The 17,008-nt window shown below is 51.2% G+C and overlaps 1 protein-coding gene across 4 annotated transcripts in view; it reads left to right on the forward strand.

The window, feature by feature from the left end:
• LOC139061302 (calcium-activated chloride channel regulator 1-like) overlaps positions 1–17,008 on the forward strand; it is a 380,566-nt gene that overhangs the window by 303,151 nt on the left and 60,407 nt on the right. For all 4 annotated transcript variants that reach the window (XM_070541081.1, XM_070541084.1, XM_070541083.1 and 1 more), the window contains exon 12: positions 15,240–15,524. In XM_070541081.1, the coding sequence (XP_070397182.1) occupies positions 15,240–15,524 (285 nt within the window). The remainder of the gene's footprint in view (positions 1–15,239; positions 15,525–17,008) is intronic.

Raw genomic sequence — 17,008 nt, forward strand, 5'->3', positions numbered from 1 at the left:
AGTGTTTTACGACTAGCTGACAGTGTTCTCGGCAGTGAAAAGTCGCAATTAAAGTGGTTGAGCAACTTTTTGATGTCTTCTACAAAGTGCCACGCATGTTCAAGTAAGCAATACTACTGAAAGGCAAGCTCCACTATCTGGGCCTGAAGATTTTCTGTGGTGAGCATCGAGCTGGAGCTATTCCTTGCACTCAAAGGTGTTTTTAACTTTTCTATTGGTGCACCTGAACACTGAAGCATGTTGTTTCTACAGGAACACCAGAAAGCACATTTAACCTTTGGTACCACCCCGACGTGGAGGGGAGCTTCCATAACCAAGTACAATGTTTGCTTTTAACAGTGCGTTCGCACTGCCTTTTAGCATGCATTGCCAAGAAGCATTTAATGGAGTTGAACGTAGTTGACGTCTCAGGTCAGACAACTTCGAGAAAGCCAAGGCCTATGACTGTTATGCAATCTGTACACAAAGGCAACCATCAATTCAAGCAAATTGCTCAGAGATTTGAAACTACCTTTTTATTTTCAGTGCCAAGCAATCTGGGCATGTACAAAATGTTAACCGGACCAGGGCAACACGTGAAGTTTACATCAAAAAGTATGTGCTGGAGTTCATAGGTACTACGGTTGGTGCTGTTTACAATATGCCACTGTCCTGCAGCCGCAATTATGTAGGACAAACCGGCCGACGACTCAAGGATTATCTTACAAAACATGCACAGACCCTTGACCCAACATGCGGGAGCAACATAGCTATTGATGCTGCTTTGTGCAGTTGTACACCAAATTTTTAGCAGTGAAGTATCTTCATGACACATTTTCATAGCAGACATAACTTTCAGAATAGCTCCCACTATGCTAGCGTGCCATCACTTAACCTGCTTGGCAAATTGAAGTATTCAGATCAACCTGCCGAACGTTCTGAATTGGGCTGCTTGGTGCATGTTTAGAAGGGAACCGAACAGGGCTACAGACAGGACAAAGGGAATATGTTGCTGTGTACAACACTCACTTCATACTGGCAGTAGCACTGTTCGTTCCCTTTTAAATATTCATATCTTTTGGTCGCCTGACCACGCAACGCAGCTGTGAGCTCAGGCTATAATTTTACATTGTTACATTGCCTTCTAATGTTGCACTTAATTACATCATCGCATACTCGCCTGTTATAGTTAGCTCAACACTAGCTCACAGTGAGCTTATTCGTGGCTAATCTTAGTTACCATGGAGCCCATGCATGACAGTGCTAACGATCAGTGTGCAGTGTTGTTGCATACTCATTAAGCCAACACTAGACAAACAGTTATTTTATTGGTGCATGTTTTATCTGTTGCCTCAAATCTTGAACTCTGGCACTATAAGTTTTTTTTAAACACCACTCATATGTGCAACCAAGTCAGGTACGAAACAATATCCCTTTCAAGTTGACGTGCTCATACTGAACCAATTTGTTGCCACAGGAAAACAAATCATCAATTATCCTTTGAATGCATCTGCAAAAATTACTCTACTTGCATAGGCCTCGTCATTCCACCAACATTTGCAGTCACTGTCTATTAAGACTGCATATGCAAGACAGATATACAATAGAATGGCACAGCTTACCAGAACAAATAGCACTACTAGACAGACTGCTGTGGCACACTTTCTCAGGCCCACTGGCTGAGAAACTGAGCACAAACCGGCACACATACATCCTTCAGTGGTGCAATAGGTGCAATTGAAGCAAATATTATCAGGTATTTTCAGACGGTCATCCACAGTAAAGCAAAAACATTTTCATATACAAATGCTCTTGCACATAAGCTTGTCACCGAATTACCGATTGCTGTGGTATTGTTTGGTTTCTTCAATTGTATCATTCAGCTCATTTAAAAAAAAGACTTCATGAAGCACCTTCTATTCGGCAAAACAGCAGACATTTTGCTCTACATAACTCACAACATGTATTTTAGAATAATTATTGTATCAATGCCTATATGCTGAAAATTAGTCTACGCAACTAGAGACAGTCAGTATTAGAACCAGCCTTTAACATCAGTGTTGACACATCTTTTGATTTTCTTATACCAGTTTGGAACTTTGTAATTTTGGATGTCCATTACACACTTTTGGGCACCGCTATTCTGTGTGAAGGTTACGTTAAAAATTACTGATCACATGCACTTGCTTTACAATTATGGCCGCAGATGGGCAAAATTTACGTGGCAATCCACTCCCAGATTACGTTAAATGCTGACGTATTGCGTCAGAACGTTGATAGTCAGCCTGGTAGCTGTCTGAAGTAAAAACAAAACAAAAACAAAAATTCGCGAGACATCTGATGCCGATTACCAGCTAGCAAAATAATCAATTTCTTCTCCAGCGACCCTTAATGGGTATCCACGCGGAAACTTTCAAGTGCGATCGCGCACGATTGCTCGGGCTCGATCCCAAAGTGTTCCAAGGCACCGTGTTACACCAGTGTTACGTAACACTGCAGATCGCACGATGTTACGGCAGCAAGCACGCTACACCGTCCATTCATTGTGATGTAGAAGCATCGCATGCAACATGCTCTATGAGGTCTTCATACACAAGCAGACTTTCGATTCCAGAAGCAGTCTTTCAATTACGCATATGAACACAGCGATTATGCACGCCAAGCACACTGCGTCCTAAGCTTAAGGAAAAATAGAATTCCGCTGTGATGCAATGCGTCGCCGAATACGGCTAACATAGTGTTAAACCGCGCCGTGAGAGATTGCTAAGGGGAACACTAACTGCACTTTATTTTGGAATGCCAAGAACACATCACAACACATTGCAAAACTGGAATGCCAACGTCAGTAAACCAGCTGGCACATACAGCCGATAACGAACTGCTACAGACGACATCTTCGCTGATGTTGCCTACGCGCCTCAATGTACTCTATATGCAATCAGCACAACAAATGCTACACCGTTTATCACAGTCTCGCAAAGCCGCGGCTTTATCAATCCTCATGGCCAAGCGGGAATGTCGTTACAGGGCATTGACAGGGCATGCTCACACAACACAGTTGAGCCCGTCACCGGCCATCGCGGTGCATTTCGCACGCGCGACGTGCACCAACAACAAAAAAGGACACTTAAATCACTTACTTGCGTAGCAGTCCATCGTCGATTCCTTCTTATTCTTTCAGTGAAATCCCAAATGCACCGCACACCGCCATTTCCAGCCGCTGTCCACTCTATACTGTTGAGGCGGAGAAATGCAACCCGTCGTGTAGAAGCGATGAAGGGTGGTAAGCAGCGCCACCGCTGAAACCTCTTCCGTTTGTGCGTGCGTACTACGATTCGCCTATGAATAATGTTCAAGCAGCGTTACCTATGGTGATATTATGTAACTGCTGGTAAACGGGGGCGGTGTCTTTTCTTTATATTCGTTGCGTGTTGATTTTTCGCTCTTAACGTGCTCAGTTGCCCTCCACATGAAATTACGGACGGTTCTCCGTATTTCAAAAAACAGAGCTCACGTCCGTTTTTTTACGTAGAATTCCGCCGTTTTTCATGAAACTGAACGGTCTACGTAATTTTTACGGCAGGTTTGACCGTAAAATTACGGAAATTTTTTACAGTGTAATGTTTGCCGAATGCGCCACAATTCATGCTGGTTCTTCTGTAAATTTTCTTCTCCTGATAAGGGTCCCCTGTAAGTAATTGAGCTAGATAAACGTACTCCTTCACAGTCTCTAGAGGCTGAGTAGCGATCTTGAACTCTTGTTCCATTGCCGTAGGATTGACAACTGTAGGAGGATAACGCGTATTATGGATAACTGGTGGGCCATTAGGGATACAGAATGGGTGCCAATAGAAGGGAATCACAGTCGAGACAGGGTAGCCCTTTTTAGGACTCCCAGGGGAGAAGTTATGCACCTATAGCCGGCCGTTTCGGTCCTTGGTTGGACCCTGACATGGGTTACACCCAGGACACAGTGCCCGGGTTTCGTCTCGGCACGCCACAGCATCGCTCGCGAGCACTGGACTTGCTGCTTTTGGAGGCCCGCCGTAGCTAGGTTAGGAAGGGATGCCAAAGCGCCTGTCACCGACAACCCGTAAGAACGCCGGCCGCAAGAACACCAACCGCCACACACGTGGCAACCGCCATCGGCGAGAGGCCGCCAGCACCACTGCCGCCGCAGCATCTTTCGCCGAGATGGAAAGTGACAGCAATGCCTCAGCGCCTACGTCTCCGAGTAGCAGCACGATCCCCTCCTCGCGGCCACCAACTCTGACATCACGAAGTCGTCGCCATCGCTCAGCGCCTCGTGTAGCGGGTCACGGACCTCTAATCCCACGAGGTCTTATCGCTCGTCGTCGTCTACATCAGTGCCTGCCTCACCACTGACTCGCGTTGACAACGAAACTACGACCACAGCCGCGACAGAAAGAAGCCTACTGCCATGCTCGAAGCTCCGCAACATGGCGAACAACAAGCGAAGGACCACCGCCGGCGCCATGACAGCCACCCGGCGTCATCTTCCCCAGCCCTCCACGTGGCAGCGGTTGTCGAGCATTCGCAGAACGGGCCAGCTCCCCAAGCAAGCGCCGACAAGTCCAACAGCGAACAACAAAAGCCCCCACTGGCCAAACCACCCACTCGTCCGCGCACGACAGAGCGAGAGAGAGAGGGCCAGTCTCCCTCTCCAATGACTCACGCCAGGGCAGAACCTGCGAGAAGCTCTCAAGGTACGAGCAACGACGGCACCGAAGTGAAAAAGGCAACGGGGGAAAAGGAATGCACTCCTCAACCGACCCAGCTAGCTCGGCGCACCTGCGCCCCAGCTGTGTTTGTGGGCTGCTCCAGCCGCTCGCTCCGCAAAGCAGCCAGCAGCAGCCCCACACCGAGCCTGAACGTCGCCCAATACTCATGTTCGCCTCGGATTCGACCATATAGGCTACTCAACACAGCCCTAATCCCCCTCATTGCCCAGGAGGGCCGGAAAAAGGAGGGCGCGCTACAGGCATCTCGAGATGATCACACATACACACTCGGTCGACGGCCCAGCTCCAGAAGAACGCGCTGACACAGTCCTGTTTCGTCCCCAAGGGAAGAAAGTCAACTTCCTGAGAATGACGCAAGAAACGATCGCCGCACAGCTCTCAGCTATTCAGGGAGCACACCGCGTGCGGGTGAACTTTCGACGGAATGTTGTCGCCGTCGACGCGCTCCCGTGGGCAGAACTGTCACATCTCCTACATGTCCGCACCGTCGGCGATGTGCCAGTGAGGACGAAAGCTCTCACAAAAAACACCTGCGCAGGCACCATCTTCGGTGTCGACCGCTCGTTCGACGCGGCCACAATAAGAGATCACCTTGAAACCCCCGTGACCGTCCTCTCATGCGAACGCAGGGGCCACAACATAGCGGTGCGATTCGCCGGCAACGCCGTTCCAGCCGAAGTGCTCCTCTTCAAGCAGCGTCGCACGGTTCGTCCCAGACTCCCGGGGCCACTCCGGAGAGTCGGAGAGTCTCACGCCACCACCGACTGCACCGCGCAGAGGCCGCGCTGCATTCTCTGCACCAGGAATCACGCAGCCTCGGAGCCGCGCTGCCCCAACTGACAAATGGAGAGGAAGGCTACCGTGCTGTTGTCACTGTCGCCAGAGCCTCTCACGCGACAGCAGGCGATCGCTAAAGCTCGCGCCTCATCAGACGCCATCCGACGGAAGCAAGGAGCAGCCACCCGTCCTTTCGCGATCGTACAACCTGGGTTGTCATTCAGAGACGCGCTCAGCGATGGCGGCGCCCAGCCGCCGGATCAAGCGCATACGCAACAGCCCACTACCTCCGCCGCCTCCGATCCAAAGGATGCAGTTATTGCGGCCCTCGCAGCAGCACTGCGCGTCCTCATAGAGACAGCAGCGATGGACGACACCACTAGACAGATGTGTGCCGCGGCCCTTGCAGCCCAGCGAGCCCTGCCCCAGCATGGATAGGCGATCTCCGAAACATCGGCCGCGCATCCTCCAGTGGAATGTCCGCTCGTTGCGCCGCCGTCACGCTGAACTCACCGAGCACTTCTCACTACACGAATACGACGTGCTCGCGCTACAAGAAATTTACGCGCGTCCCGGCGAGATTAACCTCCTCGGATTTGTGGCCTATCACAGTGCCACCGAATGCCAGTCGCCGACCTGCAGCAAGACTCATTGCTGCGGCCCGCTGGATTCGCCAGGACGGTCGCGCGCGTCTCTGTATGTTCGCGCATGTCTCACACAAACCGACGTAAATGTCACCGACATCGTGACCAGTAACATCGAGTGTGTGGCCGTGACTGTGCGTGTTGGAGGTGTCGACACTTGTGTCGCCAGTGTTTATGTTCGGCCCGTGCGTCCGTGGGACAGTTCGTTCGTGGTTGCGCTTGTCGCTCTCATCAGGGGTGACTGTGTGGTGTTGTGTGACTTCAACAGTCACCACACAACATGGGGGTGCCAGCACACCGAGCCGCGAGGTAGGGACTTGCTCAACTCCATCCTCTCTGCGGGCCTCCTACTTCTCAACACCGGAAGTCCCACATTCGTGCGCCATCGACTTCTCGCCTGTGAGCGAGGGTTGCCACTACGAGTGGCGACGGAGCCGCGACACTGAGGCCTCCTATCATTACCCGATCTCCCTCGACCCGAACGCTGCAGCCCATGGATCGCGGCGCTCCTACCGTGTCACCGACTGGACACAGTTTCGGAAACTCTGTGCCACGTCCACTATTGCGAACACAGATTTCCTGACTCACGTGACACGTTGTGTCGACGCCGCCACGAGATGCTGTTCTGTGCCTGCAAAAACGCCGGTGCCCTACATCAAGCTGCTTAACCTTCGAGCTGTCCGGCGCCGCGCTGAACATCGAGCCATCAAGAGCGACAGGAAAGAGGATTGGACTCTGTACAATCCTCTTTGATGGACCTTGATGCGGCGGTCCGCCGTCATGCCAGGCAGTGGCGCAACCGGAGCTGGAGCAGTTTGTGTGTGTCGCTCGACGATACGCGCAACAGATCGCGCCCGTGGCGCATTTTCGGCGCTCTCCTTCGACCAAAGATGCCTCGCGGTCCTGCACTTTCCATAGCGGTCGCACAGGACTTGAGCGCAGAGCAGCTCGCGGACGCCTTCACCGCCGCCTTTCCCGCCGCCGCCGTTGCTTCGGCCGGATGGCCCAGTCCTCGAGCTTCGCGAGCTTCCTGAGCACAACAAAGCCGCTCTCCTCACACCGCTGCGCTACTTCCCGACGAACAGAATTCTGCAGCGGATGAAGGCGCTGTGCACGGAGGACTTCACCTTGAGCGAGCTTCGCATCGTGCTCAACGCTCGTAGGTGACGTTCTGCGCTGGGCGCGGATGGAATCACCTACCAGATGCTGCGAAACATCGCCGGCGAGCAGCTCCCATCGCTGTTGGAGGTGTACAACCGCGTCTGGCGCACCGGCGTCGTCCCTCCCGAGTGGAAAGAAGCAACCGTGGTACCTCTCCTCAAGAGTGGCAAACCGCGAAGCAGCGTGAGCTCCTACCGCCCGATTTCACTCAAGTCTGTCGCCGGTAAGACACTCGAAGCCATGGCACTTCATCGTCTGGAGTGCATTGCAGCGGTACTCGACGCATTCGCTCCCGAGCAGAGCGGCTTCCGCCGGCTGCGCGCAACGGCTGACGCCCTGGCCGAGGTTGTCGCAACGCCCGAGCAGGCGGCGGGCCAGCGCGAGGCAGGCTACCTCGTCCTGCTTGATGTACAGGGCGCCTTCGATGGGTTGCCGCATTCTACGATCTTCAGTGCGCTGCACGAGCTCGGCATCACCGACCGGCTACTCGAATACTTGCGAGCCTTCTTGTCTGATCGCACGCTTCGGGTGCGGGTTGGAGGTGCGCTCAGCCGGCCGCGCAGTGTGTTTTCTGGTGCTCCGCAGGCCAGTGTTTTGAGCCCCTTTTTCTTTAATCTTGCCCTCGCGCGACTTCCGGACTACATCCCAAAAGCGACGCCGCACGATGTACGGGTGGCCTTCTACGCTGACAACATCGCCCTCGTTGCGACTGGCCCTATTGCAGTCGGCTATCAGGTGCGTGCATCCGTCTAGACTGCGATCGACGCGGTGGACCAGTACATGGGAAGCATCGGCCTCCAGCTGTCGGCGACCAAAACAGAGGCACTGCTGGAGCACCCACCAGGCACCCGAGAACGTGCCGAAGCGCCACCGCTGACTCTGCGCCGTTGCCCTCTCCCTTGGCGCAAGAGCGTCGGTTAACTCGGCCTGCAGATCGACTGCCGCGTCAACTTCAATGCGGCCGTCTCCCACATCTGCAAGCAATCAAGGAAAGTCGCCAGCGCCGCGCGCTCTCTTCTCGCGCGTAGACATGGATGCGCGCTGCAACTTGCACTGCGCGTGTGCAACTCTGTGGCCACATCGAGGGCACTCTACGCCCTCACCACCACCAACGCTCGAGCGGCGAATTGCAATGCTGTTGACATGGCGCACCGTACTGCGGTGCGAGAACTATACGGCCTCCCTCGCTCCTCCCAAGTAGGGGCGACACTCGCGGAAGTGGGCAACTGGCCGCCATCCCTTCGTGCACGACAGCGTGCGCTCCACCACATCGAGCACCTGCAGCGCTCACCACAGGGTCACCGGCTCGTCTGCATACTCCACTCCTTGCCGAACTCGTGTATGGGCCAGCGCGCCACCGAGTTCTCAAAGCTCATCGGGTCGTCGCCACAGTTCGTCTCCCTGCCATACTACTCCAGTCTGCTCTACGTGGACGTCGCGGTGCCTGGCGTCGCATCAAAGCGCCGAATGGCGGCGCGCACCATGAGACAGGAGACCACCTCCCTACTGCACGAGCGACTGGCAGGACGACTATTCGTCTACACAGATGGCTCGGTGACGCCGGACGGGTCCGGTGCTGCGCCTTGCATGGCACCGGGCATGTCGGAAACGCGCCAGTGCCGACTGCGCTTTGCCGCGTCATCTACAGTGGCCGAATTTGCCGCCATCGATCTCGCCGCCGACCTCCTTTTGGAACATCCGAACATTGTGTCAGTGGCCATTCTCACTGACTCTCGTGCGGCGCTTTGCATGTTGGCCAAGGACTACGTCGGAGTGCCCCTTGTTCGAGTTGGCTGCAAGCTGCGACACATCGTCAATCAAGGCTGCGGCCTGGCGCTCCAATGGGTACCCACGCACATCGTATTGCCAGGCAACGAGGAGGCAGACCCCCTCGCCAAGGCGGCGCACGTAAAGCCCCTCAATTTTTCAGAACTAGCGCCATTCTTAGATCTTTCCGCCACCCCACTCACCCTGGCGCGTCCTCCTCCACGCCTCCTGTCGCCCCAGCCTCCTCCGCTCCCCCATTGGCCAATCTGTGTCACGTGGAACCAGGCGCCGCGCTTTTGTATATTTTTTTTCTTTCTAACGCGGAGCAGGCGCAACGCTTTTGTATATTTTTTTCTTTCCAGCACGCGCCGACCTCCATTGTTGGCCCTGCGCGACGAAAGTACGGCAGGCGGACTGACGGAGTGCATTAGTGTAATAGAATGTGCAGTGCCGGGAACTCAATTGCGATGCCATGCTGTTGCGCCTTCGGTTGCCGCAACAGACACAGTCCGGCGGGCGCAACGCAAAAAGAAGTGTGGATTCGCAGGATCGGGCGGGCTGACTTCGAGGAAGTGGCAAAGAACGCACGGCTTAGTGAAGTAAGGGCGCCGGCTACTCACAACCTCTTATTTTGAGCCTAGTTCACGCCTTCCGCTCCGAAAAAGTGCGTGTTCATGCTCTGCGTGGTTTTTAGCGCGTTGTTTGACTTGTTTTTCGAATGTGCTCTCTTTGTTTCAGTAGTTTCGTCTTGCGGTGAAATGCACGCTTCTGCAGCTGGCCTGTGACATAAAATCGACTTTATTCAGGGTGTGTTTTGAGCTCCACCAGAAGATAGCACATTCTCGACGCTTTGCAAGGCTCACTATGACTTACGATGCAGTCATTCAGCTTCGAATGTGCGCCCGCATGTATCGATTTGGTTTGCGGCGATTAACGTTTTTAACGTTCCGAAGCAACTAAAGCTAGGATGGAGGTCGTATTGGATGGCTCCGGATAACTATCTAGCTCGCCTGGGGATGTTTAACGTGCACTTTGATCGTAGAGTCGTACGTTGGCCGGTAAATTCCTCGTTGGCGTTTCATAATACTCGCGCGCTAGCGCTGCTTTAGAAGTTGGCGCCTCGGCGCGATTGTATTTCTTCAATAAATTTATTTACTAGTTGTAACAACTTGTCGTTATTTTGTATTATCGACGGCGCCTCCAGGGCACCAAAGCGGCAGCGGGAACACCAAAGCTAGAACCAGGGCTGGATGGGGCTCGCCGAAGCCTGTGCATGCCAAGGGGGTATAAGATCGCGGACCGCCAATTTTGTATGCGAACACTCCCTGCGACGCCTGCATTAGTGTAATGGTTACGTGCTCTTCAGAGGCCTCCGTTAGCCATTACATGTGCCCTCTTAGAGCAGTACTGGTAAAAAAAAACAAAATATCGTCACGATTACCAAAGCACCCCGCAATGAAAAAAACGGCCCTATTGCCAGGCGTTGCTGTCCGCACACAGCCGGAATCTCCCACGCGCCGACCGAACAAAAGTGTCCTGCAGGTACGTGAATGAACCTACGAAACCAGGTACACATACTTACACGCTGTCAACACCTGAAACTTTGGTAATTAAGCGCGTGTTTGAGTACACCGCGTGCTTGCGTCGTGTTTCAGCAAGACGAACTCTCAACGTCGCGCACTTTACGCCTAGAATACGCCTTGAATAATGGTCATTTTCTCTATTTCTTCCGAAATTCCAACACGAAATTCTAAAGGCCAGTTACCGACTGACGAAGAAAGTTCTCGATTGAAAAAACTGCTCCGCAGGGCTCGAACGAACTTTTCTATGGATTTCCTCCCGTAGCGTGTTAGCCGTCGTCTGCTACGGCAGGCCCACCACCGACGGTGCCACTGTCGAGGCCGCGCCGAGCGGAGGAAGAGGGAAGCGATTGGCGCTACTTTGGGAGATTGAGGGGTTTTAGGCGCACGGTGAGCGCTTTCCCCTCACCCACTTGGTGACGAGATTCGACGCGGCCAAGAGAGCGGTTTTGCGCAGCCTCGCTGCGCAACACCCCGATCGGTGCGTCGCGGTGGGAAAACCCCCGCGCCTGCTCCCGCGTGCGGGCCTCTCTCGGGCTGTCTGCGCCGTCCTCCTCCGCCTGCGCATCGGCTGCTACAAAACAGCGGCGCGCACACACAGACTCACGGGAAGCGGCAGCCCCGTGTGCGGTAGCTGCGACGGCGTGGAGACACTGGAGCATCTTTTGCGTCACTGCCCGGCCTTCAGGACCGAGAGGGAGGCTCTGTACGCCTCCTACCGCCGATGTGGCTTGCCATCCACCACCCTGCAGTGCCTACACTTCCCCAATGCTCACAGTTCCATCACCAAGCGTGCATTTTCGGCATTGATCGAATTCTGTGAAGCAACACACCTCAGAGCGCGGCTGTAGGCCCCGCAAACGCTTAGCTACATTGTCGTTTCCTTTTTTTTACTATTCCGATCTCTATCTCCTTCATCTTTTTCTCCCCATACCCCTTCCCCGTGCAGTGCTGTTGAGGTGTCCTCCTGTGAGAGACAGCTACGGCACTGCACTTATCTCTTCCATTTCTCTTTAAAAATCACTTCACTCACACACGAGACAGCAGAAAAATACGTAGGGTGAAGAAATTAGGAAATTTGCAGGCATAAGCTGGAATCAGTTGGAGCAGGACATGGGGTAATGAGAGACTGCAGGGAGAGGCCTTCGTCCTGTAGACGACATAAAATAGGCTGATGGTGATGATGATTTATATATATGACTGTTGGTCACCTACAGTTACAGTCGACATAGAAAGTAGGCCCCTACAATCTACGCAACAAGTAATTTTACCATCTTCCCGCAAGGAAACCAAATCCTATGTAAGACAGCAGATTAAAAGACGTCATTTAGTTGCCGCAACAGTTAGCACAAAAAGAAAGCAGATACTGCATTTGCCACAACAAGTCACTTGCCACTACACTAGAAAACAGGGCATTAAAGTCCTGGCACCGACATCTCGTTGCCACATTCCGTCGTTACCCTTGCCGTATATCGGGCGTGTCTTCCAGTTATCAATTTTGGCTTGACGAAGCAAGTGTTACCTGAAGGCATAGCGGTGGCCAACCCCCGGTAAGTGACAGACAACCACGTCGTTGCTTTTGCAGCCGAAGCGTCTCCAGATCCTTCCGATTCTCCGCAGGACACCTTGAACCTCAACGGCTCATTACGTCCCATGGTCGCTCCATACCTCGTACCTGGCCAAGCAGCCGCCCTATATCACATTTTCATTTGCTACCACGACATCTTTGACACTGCCAATCGACCACTTGGTCAGACTTCCCTTGTTAAGCATTGGAACAACATTGGTGATGTTGTTCCCTTTCACCGCCGACCATATCACGGGTCCATGACAGATCGACAAGTTATTCAGCAGGAAATAAGCTGCTCGCCAGAGGCATTGTTGAACCCTCGTCGAGTCCCTGGGTGTCGCCGGTCGTGCTCGTTAAAAAGAAGATGGCACGTGGCGTTTCTGCGTTGATTACCGCCACCTAAAGGGAATCACTAAACAGAGCACTCTTAATTTCTTCACGGTGCCAAATACTTTACGTCTTTTGACTTTTCATATGGTGTTTGGCAGATTTCCCTCGATGAGCAAGTTCAAGAAAAGACGGCTTTCGTCACTTCAGAGGGCCTCTACCAATTCAACATTGCGCCGTTCTGTTTATGCTATGCCCCGCCACGTTCTAGCGGATGATCGACTCTTGGCTTCAAGGTTTGAAATGGTCAGCTTGCTTATGTTACCTTGACGATGTCCTTGTGTTTTCGCCTACATTTGAGACGCACCTTGAGCGTGTCGCAGCTATCCCTGACGTCTTTTGCAAGGCTGGACTCCAATTAAACTAATCGAAGTGCCACTTCGGGCGCCGACAGGTGACAGTGCTAGGCCATCTCGTCGATAGTTCCGGAGTACAACCCAACCCGGAGAAGGTTCAAGCAGTAAAGGCTTTTCCTGTGCCTCAGTCTTTCAATGGCGTCCGGAGTTTTGTGGGGCTCTGATCTTATTTCTGAAGGTTCGTGAAAGGTTTCGCAGCAATCGCTCGACCACTCACTGAACGTCTGAAGAAATACGTGCCTTTTACGTGGGGTTCCCCTCAGGCAGCCACATTTTCACTCCTTATCACGATTCTCACCAATCGAACGGTCTTGGCCCACTTTGACCCGCCCGCAACTACAGAGGTCCGAACCGATGCCAGTGGTAATGGGATCGGTGCCATCTTATCACAACGCTAACACGGCCACCACCGCGTTATAGCCTACGCTAGCCGGCTCCTGACAACTGCAGTGCGCAACAATTCGATGACCGAGCGCGAATGTCTTGTTCTCGCCAGGGCTGTTTCAAAGTTCCACTCATATTTATGTGACAAGCCCTTCTCAGTGATCACAGGCCATGATGTTCACTTTCGCCGCTCAGGGATCCTGCTGGCCGGCTCAGTCGTTGGGCCCTCCGACTACAAGAATATCCCTACACAGTGACTCACAAGTCGGAACGCCAAAACCTGGACGCAGATTATCTATCTCGCTACCCAATCGAAGACGCGACCTCTACGTCTGCTACTGACACCGACACCTGTGTTCTCTTCGTTTTTCCACTGCTCCATGTCACCGACGAGCAGCACCGTGACCTGTCCTCTGTATCATCATTGACCGCCTTGAAACGTCACTTGCCGACAGTTGTCTTCGCTTATTCACACTTCAAGATGGCGTACTCTACCGCCACAACGTTCACCCCAATGGCCCTGCATTACTCCTTGTGATCCCTAAACACCTTCGCTCAGCCGTTCTCCATGAACTTCACGACCTCCCTACTGCAGGATACCTTGGTGTGTCACGTACCTATGACCGGATCCGCCGACGCTTCCTTTGGCCAGGGCTTGCTCGCTCCGTTCGAAGATACGTAGCTTAGTGTGAGAAATGCCAGTGACGCAAGACGCCCTCGAGGCTCCCTGCTGGTTACCTCTAACCACTCGACATTCCCGCGGAACCATTCTTTCGGGTTGGTTTGGAATTACTTCGCCCTTTTCCTCTTTCCACCTCTTGTAACTGGTGGATCACTGTGTCAACGGATTTCGCCACGCGATACGCCATCACCCGAACGCTCCCTACAAGTTGCGCCACAGATGTCGCCAATTTCCTTCTACTAGTTTAGTAGTTAAACTGGTTAAGGTTAAGCAGGAGTGATTAAGGGCAAATAAAATGATGACGACGTTAAAGAAAATTTGAATAGTGTATGTTAGTTGCCTTAATATATATAATTAGGGCTGCATTTTTTACACATAATCAATACTTATCAAAGTTATTTAAGAATAATTAGACGGAATTTCGATTTAATAACAATAAATTACTTAAGGCAGATAAGCATTATTGAGGAATAATACAATGACTTAAACTTAATTAAGAATCCTTACTCTAATAAATAGTTATTTTTTTGCCACACAAACAAAAGAAGCCGAGAAAACGTAGCCATCATGCCATAAGAGACGTATAAGCGCAAGATGACCGACTTAAAACCATGCTTGCGCACTACCTGACAAAGGGCAAATGGAATTTCGGCAGTAATCTTTCCAGGCAAGGGTAATTCAGGCTTCTCGCGACCTTTCAACTTCCACGTGGGAACAATGCATTCGCCGCTGTTGATACTCCGATAGCACGTCGGTGAGGCGTTCGGCACCGGTGACGTGAATGCGCTTCCAGTGTCTGTAATATTTATATACCATAGCAGCTACAAGTGGGGAGAAATGAATTATGGACAAGTGTATATTGCAGTGCATTGGTAGCAATCATTCACTGTTTTCCGATGGAAATATTTCGCGAAACCGGCATTGTGAATTAACAATAGGTTTGGGTCATGAAAATTTGCAAGGACAGTGAATATGATATGTGCAAGTACTATTTTGCTGCTTGTGAATAGTATGAAATGTAAATTTGCAGGTGATATCTTATTGCTGTCTTCCTGCTGCATAAAGTTCTCTGTTCCAATTTCTATTAAAACGGATGACTAGATGTATCAAGCAACTATTCACCACCAACCTCTGCTTGTCATGTAATCCATGTAATCAAGGACACAGGGTCGGTATATTTCACTTTCAGGAGCTCACCAGTCCCTATGAAACTGCAAAACGAGACGCCAGTGAACCAATGGATGCTACGGCCACTTCTTACAATGAAACTATGCAAGGAACAGTAGCATTCAAAGCCGATGTGGGGATGTTTCATAGTGAGGACACAAACAAGTTTGACAACGTGGTGGACATCTCCCAGTCTGCCAACACCAAGTGCATCCATGACGCCGGTTACGATTCCAACATCCGCATGCAGATGGCATTTCTGGACTCCCTAGACTGGGACATAAACGACCCTCTCAAGCCAATCTATGTGAGTATGTGTTTTGTACGTCACAGGCAAGAATACTCGTACACCTAGCCAAGGGCCACCCAGCCAAGCCTGATATATGGCAGCCTGTTTAGTGCATCGCGGAGCTTTGGAGAACACGGAAATAAGGTTTAGCTCAAAGCCACCTTTTATTTATTAATTTATACACATGTAAAACGCTGAAAGGTATTGATGAGGTAACCGCTGAACCATTCTGATATTGTTCATTGCGTAAAAAAAAGGAAGGCTTCTGCATGTCTTCAGTGAGAAAATGGATTCTATGTGATTAAATAAACGCAGTAAGACCTCACTCATTTCTCTGTCACACCTAGAAAAAGTGTTGCGAGTCTACAAGTTTATTCACGAGAAAAACACTATATCAAGTTTTAGGTTCAGGACATCGCAATTTGTGTTCTAGGGATAAAGTTGTTCTTATGGCAATTGTTATACCATACAAAAGACAATCATGCACTAATAAGGGAACTCTACAGAACACATGCTATCAAGATCTTTTCAAAAAATCAAGAAAAGAAGCTAGCATGAAAGTAAAACGAAAAGAGATAAACGAAAATGTGCCTAATATTCGAAGAAGACGCACAACATTAGATAAATGCGCACATTTTCAGCACCATGCCTCGATGAATGAAGATTTTGATTTGTTTTACTTATAACGCACACCTTCCCTTAAAAATAAATGAGTATTACGATTACAATATTTTAGAAGTGGAAGAAATTGTTACGACGAGAATGGTTGTGCATCATCTGATTTGTAAGTGTACGGTGGAACAGAATAGGATACTTCTTTGCACGCTGCTACTTGCGCTGCCAGGAACGCAATGCCCTAAAATGAAGCTTTACAACGGCCGTTTGCCGCCAAAGTACGCAGAACGTTGTAGCTGGCGTGTAGTCAGTTCTGCTTGTGTCGGTGTTTATAATGGTAAATACAGCGCGAAAGCCCAACATTGTGAAAGATGTCTTTCGACGTAAGAATATCGACCAACTACTATCCCCTCCACAATTTCTCGAGAGACGTCGTGTTTGTTATAACCTGCTAACATGGCCTGGTTTGGCACATGTCTGAAGAAAATGAGGACAACGGGGCATGACTGAGACATACTAAGCACTGACTTCGGACGAATATGTTATTGAGCACGCAGCAGTATACACAGGCGCTCGAATAGGCAGGAGAAAGGAGAACTACTCATAGTAGGGATACGTTGTCAGGAATATAGCGACGGTGGAAAACGCATAAGCAGCACAACTAAATGGTCTGCATTATCCACGTGCAAGGTACTCGGGTTTCTTCGTGAGGAGCAATATCGAAGGCACACTCACGCACATATCGTCATTTTTGTCGATGCAAAATGCCTCATATATCACGCTAGCCACCACAGCACCCGAGTATTTTGCATTTGTAGAACAATAAACAACAACCACAACGGGAGCGATGGACGACAAGGTGGGTGCTAACATATGTCTTCATTAAA

The sequence above is a fragment of the Dermacentor albipictus genome, chromosome 6 (genome assembly GCF_038994185.2).
Source record: "Dermacentor albipictus isolate Rhodes 1998 colony chromosome 6, USDA_Dalb.pri_finalv2, whole genome shotgun sequence".
Lineage (NCBI taxonomy): Eukaryota > Metazoa > Arthropoda > Arachnida > Ixodida > Ixodidae > Dermacentor > Dermacentor albipictus.